Below are 18,620 nucleotides of genomic sequence, written 5' to 3'. Positions count from 1 at the left end.
TGGAACTCTGTGCTGGGGTACATTTAAAATAACACAGAAAACAAAAAAAAAATAGAGAATAAAAGTATAGAAAGAATATAAAATAGAAAAAAAAGTCATCAATCTTCCATCACCCTGAGATAACTACTGTTAACACTTAGTACTTTTTGATGTATCTGCATATATATATATATTTAAATTACAAACATATAGTTTCCTATATTGCTTATCATGTAATCTCATTTTCTCATTAAACTCTTCAAAAATAATTCTGAGTTGTCTCAAAAATATGACAAGAGTTTATCATATTAATATGTGACTTAATATCTCGCAGGCTACTTCAAGTGTTTCTAATTTTTCCTATGATAGATGATTCTATGATGAGTATTCATAAGCTTAAACCTTAATGCATCTCTCACTTATGTTCTTAAGGTTAAGTTCCTTGAAGTAGAAGGGCCAAGTCAACAGGAATGCACCTCTGTAAAGCCCTGGGGAACCCAGAGAAGCAGTTATTCAAATGCTTCACCTAAAAAAGCAGGCAGCTAGGTGGCCGGCTTCCATGGCAAGCCTGGAGAAGCATGTAAGGCCATGGTCAATGAGAAGGAAGGAGAGAGAGAGAGGGAATCAGACTCTCCCCTCCCTGGACAATGGCCCAGAGAGACCCAGGGCAGTCTCTGTGCCTGGAGTCCAGGAACGACTCCTGTAGTCTTAGGTTCCGTCAGCATTTCTGCATAAATTAGTTGGAGTGGGCTTCCATTCTGGCAACTAAAAAACCTGAACCTAAAATAAAAATGGTGGAAAGCAAAGTATGACAAAGTTTCAGGAGAAGGGAGGACCTGCTCTAATACTTAAGAGAGAGGGCACATAGGTGGGAACGAGGAAGAGTCTCTCATATAGAGAGCCAGCAGCCAGTCACAGAAGCAGAACACTGACATCAGAGTTCCAGAAGCCAAGAGAGTATTGTCAGAATGAATAGCATCAAGTGCCACTGAAAAACACCCATTGTGGTTTCCCACTAGGAAGCTCCTGGGAAAGTCCTGGGGGAAAACCAATTCAGTGGGATGAGGAGGCAGAGCCAGATTTCAGAGACTGAGGTATTCAGTGGTAACTGAGGAGGCTGAGATGAAATAGATAAAGCTCTCCTATTACCAAAATCAAAGCTGCTTTTCTGTATAAACAGCAGGGGCTTGGATGTGTGGGCTTTTAGATTAATACAGCAGCAAACCCTACAAGTGTGGAGAGTTAAAGGGGGACTTGCGCCTCCATTTAGACAACATGAAACTGAGGGGAATAACAGAGGTCACCGGACAGGATTCATGACCAGGCACAGGATGGGCCACAAAGAGCAAATGTCCAGTTCAGAGCTCTTTCTGGCACAAGAAGTGTGAACAATGGGTTACGTAGCCAGGAAGAGCGACATGGGGCAGGTGGACTCAACATTTGCCTCACAGGAGTCCTGGAGAAGTGGGTACATGGACCAAACCAAAAGGCAATGACAAATTAGTTTCAGGTTCTTTCCTGGGGTGGAGAGAAGACCTCTTACTGGCATTTCTGTGCCACTGTAGCAGAGAGACAGCATGGCTCACCTCTTCATCAGAATTTTTTCCTTGGTTTCGGGACTACAGGAACCAAGGAGGGTCAAGGCTGCAGTGAGGTTGCCCCACGAGCATCCTACAGAAGCGCACTGCAGACATCTGTGGCAGGTTCTGCTCTTGGCAGGAGGTAAGGGACTTCAAGAGGCCCACGGTGCAGCTGCAGATCACAGCCTCCTCAACATGGCATAGAGGGGCTCTCCACAGGCAACTGTGGTTACAGAATCATAAAACATCTGGCCAGTCTGGAAGGCTCAGCTACTCCACCAAGCACACGGACCCTCCAGGCTGTGGACACCAGCCAGCAGGCCCCAGCCGCACGCATGCAAGTCCCACAGGCACAGGATAAGCTGTGCTTGCCCTCTGTTGTGTTCTTGAGGCTACGGGAACTTCTATAGCTCAGAAAGAGCACTGGGGATTGCCAGGATTGGGCAGCAACCAGGATCCAAAATTTTCTCATCTCCTTCAAGCATTCTTTTGACTGCAATGAAGACCACTTCCCTGCTGTATCTACTCAAAACATGAAAACCAGCTCCCCTGTCTTTCCCTGCAAACAGAGGTTAAAACCTGTGCCATTTCAGCCAGGATCAGGATCACCAAATCCTAAGACTCCGGGGTCACTGGTGCACTAGACAAGCTAGAGAAAGACGTGCCCTGCCCCATAGAGATAGCTGCCCTCGGGTCCAGGTAGCCATTCTCAGGCCAAGAGGCAGCCCAGGGCTGCCACAGCTTATGACTTCTCCTGTGACTTTCAGGTAAACCCCTCTCTAACTGCAAATGTTGGCTCAAAGGATTTAAAACTCAGCAGGCTAAACAATGCTGTCTGGAGGCTAAATCCAAGACTTCAGATCCAAATTTAACAAAGCATCTGCAATTAACCAAATCAACAATTAGCTTTTAAACACATATACCTATGCACTCTTAGTAATTCTAAAAAACCTTGTCATATTCCTTGAATCCGTGTGCAGTTTTGTCTCTTGTCATTGGACTTCCAAAGCACCAATATTAATTTTAGACACAGATGCATCACCATGCAGAAAATGTCTCCCTGTTGCCCCCAGCCCAGGCCTCCCTGAAGCAGATGGTGGGGCCAGGGCCGGCAGGCTGCAGTGATATGCATGCAGCAGGGAGGCTGCGACAGGGTGCCAATGTTTGTGCCAGCTCCCTCCCAGAAAGCCAAGCCAGTGTGGCCCCAACAAAAGGCAGAAGGCACCTGTTGCCGGGCAACCCTGAAGCTGGCTGGGATATTCAGTGCTGCTTTGAAACCCAGTGACCCCAGCATTCCTCAGCACAAAGATCCAAGGAACCCTACTGTCCTGGGACTAGTTAATCAAGAAGGTCAGTGTCATCCTGTAGACTTCCAGGGCAAATGCAGATGCTAAGGAGACCTCAGTTCTGTGGAGGAAAACTTACACTTCCTCAATTTTTTTTTATCTAGCCTGCAATACCATCTTTCTCAGGGCAAAATACCTGAGCAATAGCCCGGAGGGATTTTAACTCAATGCAGCATCTCACAGAGAGGCCTGACAATGTCTTTTTTTGTTCGACAGGGCCAAGCCCCAGGAGGATGGGTATCCATCGCAAGCCTGACTGAGGCTCTCCCGTCCAAGAACAAAAGGGCAAAGGCCTGGGATCAGGCGCCAGGGAATTTCAACTGCACCCCTGACCTCACCAACACTTGGTCTGGGTTAACAAAATGAAACACATGGATGCTGCTGCTGAAATTAGAAGGAAAGATACTGGAAACTGCATTATACAGAGAGAATTCCCATTCTGCTTTCTCTGTGTTGAGAAGAGAAAGCATGTTAGCTATGGATTTTGTGTAGCATTAGATGGACAGTAATCCGGACAGTCTATGGCTACATGTGAATCATCATATGTTACATAAAGTGTCTTAGAGACACTCACAATGCTGCAAGGCTTGCAAGGGTTAAATTCTACAATCCTTCAACGTACTGCATCTTGTTTATGTGTACTGCGATATTTCAAAATAGTCCTCAGGCCACATACATCGAAAACACCTCCAGTGCTAATAAAGTGCCAATTCTTTGATGCTTTCCTAGATGTCAGATTGTCAGGGGGAACCCAGGGTACGGGCTACTAGCAAAGCCCCCAGGAGATCATTGTGCATCTTTGGGATAAGTAGGGTCCCCATTGTTAGAGCTGCCAGTGACCTAACTTAAGGGCCCCAGGACTGCCTGTATCCACACTCCCACCACCTCACAGCAGGGAGTTCACATGCAGGCTCCAGAAACTTGGGGTAAATGTAGTTCTACTTCAGTCTACGAGGAGGAGTCAAGTTACTTGCTTCTCTTTGCTAATGGCAGGAATTCCCTGAATGAAGGGCTGAGAGAGGGGATTTGGAATTATTGTGCTAGAAAGTACTTGGTCATTGGATAAAGGAAAAGGCAGAGAATGCAAAGAAGCTTTGTTGGAATCAAGTACGATCTGAAAAGCAAAATATATAAAACTACAACAAAATAAATCCTAGTGGCCTACACATGTAACACCTTATCGCTAGCACACGATGTTCACAAATATGGTTACATTTTTCTAGAAAGAGAGAAAATGATTCAATCTGTTAGGGAAGGTACTGTGTTCCCCACCCCCACTCATAAGCAGCTGCCGGGAGTTTGGGGACCAGTGGAGTGGCAAGGTGAAGCTCTGTGACACTGAAGGCAGGTGAGCTGGGGGCTCTTGCTTCTCCGGCTTTGACTTGTACCTTGGAACTTACTGCTGAGAGGGGACTTGGAGGAGACACATGCAGGAGAGACATGTAGGGACACTTGAAGGCGACTAGTGGGTGAGAGACATAGGGGAAGGCTGTCCTTGACGGTGATAATGTCAGCCATTATGTTGATTTATACTTTTGTTTACTCCTTTTGTCCCAGAATTGCCTTGCTCCTTTCTCACTGTTTCCTTCTAGAAGGCACCTTAGACTTGTGACAAGCTTTCGAGCCTCAGTGGCACCACTTTAGGTAGACCCTGTTTGGTTGGGCATTTGCCCATGAGGGGATGGGTAATTTGAGAAGGGGGGAGGATACTGGAGAACACTTATTAAGAATACCCTCTCTTCTCTCTCCTCCTTATACACTCTAATTCTATTTAAGATCTATCACACTAAGCGTCTGCTTCCTTTGTCTTTATGTGACAGATGGCAGAATCCCTTCAGACTGTGCATCCTTGCTAGCTTGGGGTCCCTGGGTGCCCCTTTGTTGTGTGTTAAACAAATCCACTGCTTTTAACTAGTTATTAGAAAAGGTTTGAATCCAAGTGCTCTCCCCTAGTAAGCCCTCCTTCCTTAGCCTTTGCGTTAACAAAAGGTAATGTTGAAGCCCCAAGGTACTCATCTCCTCAGACCCTTCTGGAAAGATCAGTCAGCATCAGTAAATGCATGCCTTCACAAGACATATTCCTTCACACTTTCCTCATCACCTTTTAACATTTTTCAGCTTTTCACTGATCAAAGGCTCTGCCTGAGAACTCAAGCAGTAGTTTTTCACTGTTATGGCCATAATCCCCCACCACTTTGTGATAATAAATTTTTGTAAACGTACCCGACTTTAAGACAATGCATCTCATCTCAACCTCAGCACTCTTAACATTTGGGGGGGTCATTTAATTCTTTGTTGTGGGGGGCTGACCAGTTCATTATAGCATGTTACCACCAACCTTGGCTTCCATCCAAAGGGCGTCGGCAGCAACAAAATGCTAGTTGTAGCTACCAAAAACAGAGTGAAACATTGGCAAATGCCCCCTGGAGGGGCAAAACTGCCTCCTGTTGAGAAGCACTGCTTTAAGGCTTAAGTCTGAGGGTACATCAGAATCACTCAAGGTCTAATTAAAACTGGGAACCACCCCCAGAATTTCTGATTCCATAAGCAACGGTAGGACCAAAAAAAAAGGTACATTTGTACCAGGTTCTCATCAGCTGCTGCTTCTGGTCTGGGACCAGCTTTAGGGACCTCTGCTCTCTAGGCTAGGATCATCTGGGAATCTGGGATCAATGCTGGGATCATCTGGGAATCTCTAGAGATCAGTGCTTTTAAAGTTCTCCAGGTGATTCTCACATGGGTTGAAAATCACTTGCTTAGGGTTTGCAAGCTATTTGCAGAACCCCAAACTCCTTAAGAAGCCAAAGATAGAATTAGTCATGGTGGTTGTGCTTTTCAATTTTGTATTACTTAATGATCAAGTGGGTTAACATATGTAAAGTGTTTAGGACAGCACCTAAGACCTAGCAAGTCATGATTATCCACAAGGATGTAGAAGTAGGAATTCCGCAGCAAAACAAAACAAACAACCCCAAATTATGCAAATGGGAGTTTCCACTATTACTCTTTCAAAACTCATATGCTGATATGACAGAAGAGTCCCATCTTACTCTTGAGTAACTTTAGAGAAAGGAAACAAATTGACATTGCAGCAAAACTAAGATGGTAGGGCCTTGTCTTGCTGTTCTATTCCTTTCCTGTTATCTAAAAGTGAGGGCACATCTTATAATACATAAATATGCAAGCTTTACCATCAAAAACTGCCCAGGTCTCTCTCTTTTTCTCAAAGGATGAATCTTCAGAACTTTTGAGGGAAATCACTGTAAGACAAAAAAGAAATGACAAAGCATGAAGCAGTTTTCACAGTTGCAAAACCATACTTAATTGTTACAACTCAAATATCAGGGCAATGCACAGCTCAAGCCTAGCAACTGAGATACCTGAGAGACCAGAGAAGGGAATTAAGTTATCTATGTTTAAAATTCAATAAATACTACGGTGGTAGATGACGTGTTTTGGTGGTGGGTACACTAAAGCAATAACATTATTATGTTAAGCCGATGACAATAGTAATAAATGGCAAATTAGAAGTCAGTTCAATAGAAGACCCACTTGCCCTCAAATACTTTCAAAATAAAGAGAACCCCAATGGGAATTCCAAGAATCAAAACATTTGAGTGAACATCTTTCTAAAATGTAGGGCATGTTCCCGGACATCCCTATATACAGACCATCCACTACCTCTCCATTCTCCATGCAAGATAGTCACACAGAGTGACAGTCATCTGATTTGCAGATTATTTTGTCTTCTTTCAGTCCATGGTTGAAAACTGAATTTACTGGGCCTGCTTTCAACAGGCAAAAAAACAGAATTAAGCTACACTATATAGATCACTGAATATCACACTAAGGGATCTAGAACCACAGAAAGGTCCTAAGTATAGGGGTAATGTCATCATGGACAAAAATCTAAAAAGAGGGAATGAGATCATTGTCCAACAGAACTTTCTGAAATGACAGGAATGTTCTATGTCTAGAACATAGGCATGCTGCAGTCCCTGGCTTGCTTATGGCTACTGAGCAAATGAAATGTCCACACAGGACTGAGAAACTGAATTTGTAATTTTATTTCTTATTTAAATTATTAATTTAAATGTAAGTAACTACACATGGTTAATGGCTGCCACATTGAAGAGCTCTAGAAAAGAGATTCTAGGGCCTGAAAAAGAAAAAAAAAGAAAGGTGGTTGAAATAGAGATTGAATCAATATGAGAGGCAAGGGATATGGCAAATTTGAGCTTACTTACTTCCCCTCCCACAAATTTCTGTATTATTAGTGCCATGGATTTCAATTTTGAATTTGCCCTTTTTTTTTGTTTGTTTCTCTAAGTCAGCACTGGATATTTTCTATTGACCTACCTTATCCCTACCTTGAGATCACTAATCTTTTATTCATCTGTGTCTGAACTGTTGTTAAACTCATCTATCAACTACTTCGTTTCATATATTATGCTTTCCAGTTTATAGACTGTCTAATTCTTTTCTATTTATGCCAGCTCTCTAATTTTTCCAGCTAGTTATCTAATTTCTTGACTATATTAATCATATTATTTGACTGTACATGCCTGATAATGTTCATATCTGCATCACTCATAGGCTTGTTTCTATTATATGTTTTTGCTTTTGATCTTATCTCTTGGTATACCTGATCATTTTGTTATTTAATGTCACATGTCATATATGAAAAATCATGGAGACACTAGATAAAATTTTATTTTCTGGTAGGAAATTAGAGCAGGGGGATTGGGGATGATCACCTAAGCCTGGTCAGAGGCTGGGTTTCACTTTTTTATATAGTCTGTCCTACATGGTTTTCCCTTACCTCAGGATCCCCAGTCCTTCTCATTTTCATCTCACTATAAAAATTGCCAAAAAGTTCTGCTTGTTTTCTAAATTATTTATTATTATAAGGGAAATATAAATCAAAGCCACAATGAGGAGGGAGTAGAGGATGGTGGAATGAGATATCATCTCTATCTGCGAGAATGACCTCTATCAAGAAGATCAGAAACAAGTGTTGGTAAGATGTAGAGAAAATGCTATATAAACTCTTAGAGGGAATAATAATTGATCCAATCTCTATGGAAAACAATGTGGAGTTTCCTCAAAAAACTAAAAATTGCGGCCTCCCCTGGTGGTGCAAGCAGTTGGCCACAGCGCTGTGAGGCTGTCGGCAGCCTCTGCAGCGCCCCTTGGATCCTGGCCTGCCTGCAACAATCCCACATAGCACAGCAGACCTCTCCTGTCTCGCCCGCTGCTCCCCTCAGCAATGTATTTCATTCAATCTGCCTGTTCTGTTCCCTGCTCTGTCTCTGGTGGATCCTCTCACCCTCCCATGCATCTGGCCTGTGCCCTGGTTCTTGTATGCATGAATAAATAAGTCTTTAAAAAAAGAAAAAAAAAACTAAAAATTGATCTACTATATGATCTAGCAATTCCACATCTAGTCAAAGAATATGAAAACACTAATTCAAAAAGATATATGTTGGCCATTTGCATTTCCTCTTTGGAGAAGTTCCTTTTTTAGCTCTTCTGCCCATTTTTTGACTGGATTATTTACTTTGTTTTGGTTGAGTCTCTTCAGCTCTTTGTAGATTTTTGTGATCAGTCCTTTAATCATTGGTGCTATTTGCAAAAATCTTCTCCCAGTCAGTGGGGTGTCTCTTTGTTTTGGTTACTGTCTCCTTTGCTGTATAGAAGCTCTTTAATTTGATGTAGTCCCAGCTATTTATCTTTGCCTTCACTATCACTGCTTTGGATGATGTGTCTGTAAAGATGTTGCTGAGGTGTATGTCGTGTAGTATTTCACCTGTATTTCTTTCCGTATATTTTATGGTTTCAGGTCTTATGTCTAGTTCTTTAATCCATTTTGAGTTGGTTTTTGTGCATGGTGTGAGGTACAGGCATATGAAAAAATGTTCAGCATCACTTGTAATCAGGGAAATGCAAATCAAAACTATAATGGCAAATATTGCATTATTTCACTCATATGTGGAATATAAAGAAACAAAGCAAAGGAACAGACAAAACAAAACCAAAGCAAACCCTTGCATTCTGACAGCAGAACTAAGTTTACCAGAGGGGGAAGGGGAACAGGAGTAGAGAATGGAGGGGTCTGAGGGACTGTGATCGAAGGTTATTAGTACTTTGATGGGAAGTGAGGTGTGGCAACAAACATTTGAAGAAGTATGAACCTATACAGTTTCTTAACCAATGTTACCTCAATTAAAACAGAAATTTCATAATGATAAAAATAAAATAAAACAAGATTCAATATGCTCAATTGTGTTTGCCTCACTTTATGATCCAGCTGAACTCTCAGTCAATTAGGGAACAAGTAGCTTTTCATACCCACAGTTCTTTCTAAGCATCAGCTCAGCGGAGCTCAGTCCTTACTGTCTGACAACTACCTATGCCTGAGGGCAGTTCCAGTCTAATTACTCAGAGATTAGGGATTCCCAGGCATTCATCAGCCTTTTAACCAACTGGCTGTCTAGCAGGGTCACGATGGTGGGTGGGAGCCCTACTCCTCTTAGCTGGGCTTTCCCAGATGGGGAAGAAGATTAACACTGCCTAACCCTGCCTTCACTTCCATCACCCTCTACTGACCACCTCCAATCACCCCTGTCTCCATCACCCCACCAGGAAGGAGTAGAGATGACACACCGCCCCGTCTGGGTGAGGGGAATATGGTCACGGCCCTGTTCAAGGCACCCCCTCTCATGCCATTTGCTCTGAGACTAGCCTCCCAACAAAGAGCTAATGTGAGGGGTGGGAAGTGTGTGCCCACTTGGGAAGGTCTTATCACCCCAGTTGCTTGGAGTGACGCCAGTCCTGCTTCCCCAAGAGCCCCATTTGGAGCCATTCATGTACACCATCCTCCTCTATCCTTCCTGCATCCAAGGGTCCCATTAGGGAAGGGGTGCAAGGGCCTCCCAAGGGTGCAAGGGCCTCCTCCTCCCACCAAGTGCAGGGCCTTGAGTGTACACACTGGGTCTACAAGAGGGCAAGGAGGAAATTACAACTCATCAGGGAAGCAGTGGAAGCTCAATTTGGCCTCAGTGCCAAACTGCCTTTCTCAATATAGCTTTATCAGAAGTGAAGTGGGCATTTTGATTTCTGACTCCTATGCCCATTTATCCATTACTTCAGGCTAACAGTAGAGAAGAAAGGAAAAGAGTACACAAAAGCTAAGTCATCAGCTGACCTATTGACTGCTATGTGATTTCCTTGGAACCCTCATGCCCAGTGGGCAGAACATAGCTGATCTTCTGTCCAGGTGGTAGCCCAGGGGACAGTGCTGCAGGGCATCATGGGACCCCTCCACAAGAGAACAGAATCAGATGAAATCCAATAAGGAGCAAGTTGTGCAATCCACTACATCACGGCCCCTCCAGGAAGAACTGGTTGAAAGTGGGAACAGGATCAAATGTTCTAGAAGAATGCAGCCCAGAGGTACCGACACAAACTGATCCTATCTGACTTATATCTGGAGGAAGCAGGTTGGAAAGAGAGAATCTTAGTCCAGTCCCCTCTGATGGGACCTGCAGGAAACCATCACTCAGAGAGGTGTGAAACTGAGAGTTTTAATCCCTAACTTGGACAGAACATCCCACTGATTCCCCTGGGAAGGGCATGTTTCACGCCGTGTGGCAGACAGTATCCCTGAGGTCACATGAAGACCCTGTGACAATGTCCACTGGGGCCTTCCCAGGCTCATATTCACCAATGATACTGAGGACCTGGCCATCCTCAGAGCAGATGGTTGACGGTTTTGATAGGCCCTGGGAAGGCTCCAATTCCCTCAGAATTCTTTCCCACCTGCTTATCTATCGCCCCACTCCTTTAACAAGGAATCCTACAATTAAAGGAGCTTAAATTGCAACCATAGTAAGGTATATGTTTCTGACACAGAAAGTCTTCTGGGATGCAGGCCACAGGGTGCAGTGGCAAGGATAGGGAAAGACTGGCCCAGAGTTGGGAGGTACCCCTTGACCTTTCTATTTTTACTGCTAGTAAGGCTGGGCTCTCAGATGCCACAGATCTTAACCATAGCTGTTTGCCCTCATTTAGTCCAAAGATCGAGATCTCTAAAACTTCAGTGTTCGGGACTGATTGGGACTCTTGTTAAAATAGAAATTCCCAGGCATCACCTCTGAATTACTGGCTATACAGAAAGGTTGGTAGGGCTTGAAGATTTGCATGTTTAGGGAGCAAAGCTTTCAGAAGAGTCTGAGGTTTGAGGCTGCAGGACCCCATTTGGAGAGACCCTATATCCCATACTCCTGTAGAGAGGTAAGCACTGTGTCCAAGAGACAGAGGGAATTCAAGCCATGAGAAACCAGACTCTGGGTCTTAATCTCCCACCCAGTCTAGCACAAGGCCCAGTACTTGAAACCAAATCAGTGTGTCTTCCATTTAATCCAGGGAAAACTAGAATAGCAGCAAAACCTAAGGAAGAGTCAGGAAGTCCCAAGACCTTAAGCAGATGGTTCTTAAGTTTCTTTCAAGTTGAAAGGAGAGGGACAGAAATTTAAGATCCTGATCCACAGCATTTAGACCTAATTTACACCCAGAGGGCATAGAAGCTTGGAGAGCAGATGCTACCCAGCCTCAGTTTCCTCAGGCAGCACCTTGCATAGATCAAAAAGAGAGAAAAATATAAAGGGAAGAGAGAGGTTGGTGACATAAAGTACACACAAGAACAGACCCTTAAATAAAATAAATATGAGAAAACACCTTTGCTCCAATTTCAAAAATTAGTATACTCAGTTCCTTGGCTCTTCTTATTCAACAGTAGGCTGGTTTCCCGAGGGAAAATAAAACTGACAACGTATCTGTGTCCCCACTATTTATAAGTGATCCATTTTCTCAGGAAGGTGACTGCAACCCTAGAGAAACACAGAGACCATCTCTGTTTCTGCTCTAGAATTTTGCTTGTGGCTTCCTTTTCTCCCTGCCCCTCCAAGACTTACACCAAAGGCAGCCTCTCTTGGGACTCGGATAAGGCCATAGATTGTGAGTAGGACCTCTGCGTGACCTGCATGGAGCAGCTGATGAGAAACAGAACTCCCAACTTTGTTTATTTCAAGTTACTCTTTCCTTTTGCATTTATTCTAAGACAAATTCTAGAAAACAAAGCAAACAAAGCAAAAGAGCAAGCCAAAAAAACCAGCATATTTAATAGACTTCTCATTGTGACAAGGCAGTTGGAAAAGGTCACATTTTGAGATAGAATCAGCTACAAAATACAAAGGCCATGTGTATGCCCCCAAATGGTGCTTAGGAAGTACTGAAACTTAGGACTTGGAAACTGGCTCTCTGCAGATACAGCTCCAGAATAAGGTATATATATATAGAGAGAGAGTCCTTCTGTGCAGCTTGAGTTGTACCAGGTATAAGGGTGCATTTAAAAATCTGGCAGGGTCCCTGGAGTTAAGGTCACCAGCCAGGTCCATATGTCAGCCTTTGCTCTAACACTCCCCACTGCTGGCCCTCACCAACAATAAACATGCATCCAAATCCACCACATTACCTGCAAGTTCTCTGCCCACACCTTTGCTCAGACTGCTTTGTCTCCTGACAGGAAATGGCCCATAGCTCTCATAGCCCTCCTCAACCTGTGGTCTCAGAGAGACACACCTTTCCCATGGAACCTTCTCATATACCCCCCAGCAATGTATCCTTACTTCTGGACCGTCCTTTAACACTCTCTTTTTATTAGCTCTCTGGATGTCAATCAGATATCCACCAATATCTACATATGTCTCCTCCTCCAGATTGTGAAGCTGAGGACCCAGAGGGTAGGGATTAAACCTCTCTACCTTACCTCCCTGGGCAAGGCACAATGATGATAGGCTCACAAGCTGGGGTTTCATACATGTTTGATCAGATTAAGTTTTCAATCTCTAAATTCACCCAAGACCATGGCAGTTGGAATGAAGGTAAGTACAATGATGAGTTGTTTCAAGTGGTGTTTAAATTACACTCCAGTTGTCAATTTGCTTCCTTTGAGGGTCTGGACCTGTTGACACTTTAAACATCGAGATATGTGCTTGCTTAATTAAGCAGTACCACTAAATGTTTGGTAAATCTCATTCCTAATTATCTATTCCATGTCTCTGGAGGAAAAGGAATTATTTAATTTCTTTCACTGAAACTTGAAATATCAGTTCCCTGTGGTAGTACTTTCAGATCCAATTATTAAATTCCCTCTAACATTTTTCAGGTTAAATAGCCAGATAAGAAATTACATTATAATTTCATCTTTGCCCCCAAATACCTTTAGGGTAACAGAGTTTACATTTGCTTTGTCTACTCCCCACATGTAAGCTTACTTAAATACTCTTAAGTCAAATAGCAATTTGGTTTGTTAAAATATGTTATTTGGGGTTAAATTGAAATACTGATTATACAGCCTTTTGAAATTGCTTCTGATATTAGCATTTTCGCTGTGGATGAACATGTGGCCATCTGAAAACATGGAGGTTCATTTCCTCTCAGAATATTGAACTGTTTCTGAGTCTGTGTGTTACAGAATTAAACAGAAAAGCCACTGAGGTTCATTTTTTATGAGGTCTGGGCATCAAAGCTGCTATACCCCTAAGAACAGAAGCCTAAAATGAACAATGTCACTATTATGAACCCTAGATGTCCACTGTCCCTGGTGCGAAGGGCCCACATAGAGCCCTCAGCCTGCAAACTGGCCCATCTCAAAGCTTGGTGGCCACTGAGGGGACCTATGGTAGCAGGAGAGTGATGGAGTCTGCCAGCCACTGAAAGTCACACAGACCTCACGCTTCAACCTGGAAACTCTTCTTTTGGCATCTGTAGAAAAAGCAGGCTTCAGGGCTAGTCCAGCCTCTCATTCCCCTGGGCTGTTCTCATGCTTAGAACTCTACAGGATCTGCATGACCTGGGAGAGACCAGGCCAGACCAGTGCCCAGGAAAGACAAGTGTAGGGGCCATGGGGACATCTATCTGGATGGAAAAGGCACAAAGGAAGGGAGATCCCCAAAGCTTGGGGCAGACAGAGGCAGCAAAGGGAAGTCAAAGATGTAAAGAGAGCAGGGGACGTAATATAACCAGCAAATACTTGGATTTGGGGACACGGTAAAGGGAGGGTGAAAGACATGTGGGGACATGGTGTGTCAGTAATGGAAGAACAGAAGTACCCATAAGACATCCAATCAAGAATGGATCCCACCACCTCACTGTCAATCCTAAACTTCCCCTGTGGGCCAGCTTCACCCCATGTAGACCTTCTGCCAGTTGCGGACACCACCTTACACATACTGAGTTAGACTTTCGGGTGTCATCCCAAAGCTTTCTCTTGTTCAGATCCAGGCAATCATTAAAGACTTCTCATTAACCTTTTAATATCTCTCCATTCAACTGCCAAATTTAGTCATAGGCAACTACAAAAGACTGTCTCTTCACCCTTTAGTGTGGTTCATCTAAAATCTACATCCCAAGCAGCCAATAGAAAAGATCTTTCAAAGCACTTTAAATGCTTCCTAGGCTTTCCAAAAATGAAAAAGCTCCCACACTACCAGGTGATCAAATCACCTAGCCTATATGTTAAATATTCAAATTTCAAACCAGACCTAGCAGACCAGAATCTCCAGGACAAATTCTTGGGAATCTGTATGCTATGAAGTGATTCTTTCATTAAGCAAGGTTGAGAATACTGGCCTACAAAAACAATTGTAAATTCCTTAATGTTTGGTTTATAAGCCCCTCCACCAGCAGCTCTGCCTGTCTCCCCTAGTTACCCAGGCTCACCCTGCTCCACCTCCCCTGCTCAGGCCACAAAGGTCCTGACCTACTATTATAGGACCCCCACCACTTCCCTGAGTATGGCGATTGTCAGCAAAAGCACTGCCTTCTCCCACATCCTTAGGGGTGCACCTTTGCTTCCACACATGCCCCATGAACATCATGATACTTAGATGTGATCCTGTGTCTGCTTGTGTATCTACCACTCCTACAGACAAATCCACCCATATGTCCCCAAGTTCCCAGCATCTGGAGGGTACAGAGCAGGTTACTCAGTAAAATGCCCACTGCTGAACACTGTGGTCCATATTATTTTCTGAGCAATTTCTTGCTGAGCTCAGCAAGGCGTCCTCCGCTGAACTGATCATATCATGTCTCTGAAAGACGATTCTCATTTCCTTATCTTTTTTGCCACTTTGCTCTAGTTTGAATCTACCTTTCAAAAAACAAGGCTCCCCAAATAGGCCATGGAGTCCACATTAGTGTCTCACCAGGGCAGTACATTGCAATTGCTTTACTGCTCAGGGACACCAGACCAACTTGCACGTGGATGGAAAGAATACGGAGTGTTGGTGCCACCGCCTCACACTGCAGATGCACGTGTAATTCACAGCCACCATCATCACAGTGCCTCCACAGGCGCAGCCTCCTAGACTCCTGTGACTCCCAATAGCACCTAAGATTCATTTCCCCCAAATGTATTACCCTGCCATTTTTCCAAATTGAATCTCATTCTGTTATTTCCTGCCTGCATTTCTTAGCTCTCTGGATTCCTTTTTATTATGTTTTACTCCTTATTGACATTAAGAACATTTCCCAATTTTGCACTTCTGTAAAGTTCATTAGGGTGACATGGGCTCTTTTTCAATGTCATTGATAAAACAATTAAATGAAATAAAAGCTAACATTACCCCTCCTGTTCTCCACTGGAAATCTGTCTCAAAACACACATTACTTAGGACTTTTCTATCCATTTTCACTGCAGGCAGCACTTTTCACTCAATAAAATGGTTGCATGACACAAAAAATTGAAGAAATTACATATTTTCTTGCCTTTCCTTCTACTTTTGGTAGTAAAAAGGACTTTGACAAGTTCATCTGATATGATAGACACCCGAAAATAAGCTGAGTGTGACTCCATTGTCACCCAGAGGGTCACAGAGGTTTTCATTATTTATCAAGTCATTTTGTGCCACAACAATCCCTGGCCTCTCCCTCCCACAATCTCTCACACACACATTTTGCAGATAAACCCAACTTAACAACTTCCCATTCTTCAAAATCCCCACTCTCCAACATATTTTAATGATTTGCACAATTAAAACATAAAAAGGCAACTTATGCTTTGCCCCAAGTTAAGACAATCTACATTTCTTATTCAAACAAATTCAACAGTATCTCTAGGGGGGAAAAAATCACTTATTAATGTCGATTTTTTCCCAATAATGTTCTTTTTTTGTCACCATACATACATTCTCAAAGATTTACCTGGATTTAAGGGACACTCAAATATATGTAGAGCAAAGTAAAGCAATTAACACTGCAGATTTGCATGGGTTGGCTACTTGGTTGGTTTTGGGTTTTAAGTTCCACATTTTCTTCATTTTTCACACACCCCTCAGGTACTTTACATGCACATGACTGATGAGCTGGACTTTGTGAGGGTCCCCATCTTCAGGTTGCAGCAGAGATATCACAGGTTGAGGGTAATACACAATTCCCTGGATACCCCTTCCAGGATTCTGCCTCCATATCTTTCTCTACCACTCAAATGAGCAAATCAAAGACAAGTGCTAAGGACTGGTGTTATATTAATAGACTTAACTCCACTGTAATATATATATAAACAATGTAAAGATGTTAGACTTTAATCAGTGTCCATGGCACCCTGATTGTATTGATGAGGTTTATTTATTTAATAATCTGGCAACTGCACTTTCTCAGTAATGACCTTTGCAGCCAGTGGGCTCAATGACCACATTCTCATCCCATTCATACCGCGAGAAGGACTTCTCACCTTTCCTAAGTGGTGATCACTCACAAGCCCGAAAGAACTCCAGTTAAGGAAAAGTTGACATGTCCTGATTCTAAATGGCTAGGAAAGAGTCTAAAAGGCTAAAGGCATGTCTTGATTTAAAAGAAAAGTAAGAAAGTAGGTTTTAAAACTATAAGCTAATGGACTTTTTGACTATCTCTGACAGGTTTCTAGAGTGGATTTTTTTAATTAAGATTTTTTTTAGAGCTGCTGTAAGTTCAGAGAAAAATTGAGAGGTATGTACATAGATTTTCCATATCCCTCAGTTCCCACATATCAATCCCCCTCCCCCAGAGTGGTACACTGGCAACTGATCAGTCAAAACTGACATATCATAATCATTCCAAATCCATAGTTTATTCTTTCTGTTATATATTCCATGGGTTTAAACAAATGTATAATGACATGTAGCCACCATTGCACTACCATACTGAATGTTTTCCCTGCAAAATCCTACGTGCTCCACTTATTTACCCCTCCTTGCCCTGCAACCTCTGGTAATTAGTGTTCTTTTTGCTGTTTCTATAGTTTTATCTATCCCAGAATGTCATGTAGTTGGTATCACACAGTATGTAGCCTTTCCGGATTGTTTCCATATTATTCCATTCATCTTTTTTTTAGTAGCTCATGAGCTTAGTAGCTCATTTCTTTGGAATGGAATTTTAAATATAGGTTTTAAGAAATTAAAAAAGGAAAAGGTAAATTACTAAGAGAGAGTATTAAGTTGACACCAATTGCTTATCTGATAGGTTTATAAATGGAGATCATGAAAAAGTCATGGATATGTCAAAGCTGGCTTTTGAGTAAGGTAACTGACAACCTCTAACAGTAGCCGTGTGGAAGAATGTGGTCAAGATAAAAGCCCAAATGGAAAAGCCAAAATTCCCAGTACTAACAACACAAAAAAGAGTGGATGACTCACTATCTCTAAAGTACTGGACAATATAAGAAAGTTAGAAAACGTAATGAGATATATACTTATAGGCATTGTTGAGAAACAATTGAAAAATACTACATCTTAAATAATAATATAACTCATTACATTGCCAAACACAATACAAATACTTTTCTACCCCAGCAATAAACAATTTTAAATTGAATTTAAATTTTTAATTTGAGACGTGTATGTGTGTGTGTGTGTGTGTGTGTGTGTATAGGGAGAGAAAAATCCCAATTACAAGTATAAAATATGTAGCAACAAACTTAACACAAATTTCAAGACTTACATGAAGAAATCTTTCTGAAAGATAAAACAAAAATAACCAAACTGAACACATGAAGTAACACAACAGGTACCTGGGTCAGAACATTAAAAATCATAAAGACGTGTAAGTGTACAGACCCATGCCAAAGTCATTTACAAAGTCAACAAAGTCCTAATAAAATCAAAGCCCAGCAAAATTTTTACAAAGTAGAATCACCTAAAGGAAAAACTAAATTAAAAAAATGGGCAAGACCAGCCCTATTCCTGAGACCAGCCCTATTCCTGAATGACTAAAATAGCACTATATTGATGAGGTATGTGAGGTTAATTTAAATATAGGATGGTAGTTATAAAAAATGTGATATTTCAAGCAGGGAAAATTTACCTATACAATAGATGATGAGGGGGCAACAAGGTAGTCATTTAGAAACAAAAAATAAACTTACTACAGCACACCTTAAAATGGAAAGAAAGGAGTAACTTTCTTTTAATTCTTGAAAAGTATTAATGAAAAATATTGAAGTCAACTTTTATAAGCTTGGGTGGGAAACAGTTTCCATGATAAGGCACAAAATCAAGGTAATGTATAATTGAATATAAATTACATCTCAAGAAAAAATACTACTAAAGAAAGGAATACCATAAAGGGAAAAAATGGTAAATTTGACTATATAAATATACTGAAAATGTAAGATGTG

General features: G+C 42.1%; 1 protein-coding gene across 1 annotated transcript in view; it reads right to left on the bottom strand.

The window, feature by feature from the left end:
- The window catches only part of VSTM4 (V-set and transmembrane domain containing 4), a gene marked incomplete at both ends in the record, with an annotated part of 76,695 nt that overhangs the window by 44,683 nt on the left and 13,392 nt on the right, over positions 1 to 18,620 (bottom strand). Inside the window, one exon of the mRNA XM_084245658.1 lies at positions 6,097 to 6,165. Coding sequence (XP_084101784.1) covers positions 6,097 to 6,165 — 69 coding nt within the window. The remainder of the gene's footprint in view (positions 1 to 6,096; positions 6,166 to 18,620) is intronic.

The sequence above is a fragment of the Talpa europaea genome (genome assembly GCF_964194135.1).
Source record: "Talpa europaea genome assembly, chromosome: 10".
NCBI lineage: Eukaryota > Metazoa > Chordata > Mammalia > Eulipotyphla > Talpidae > Talpa > Talpa europaea.
This window is presented reverse-complemented; position numbering and strand designations above follow the sequence as displayed.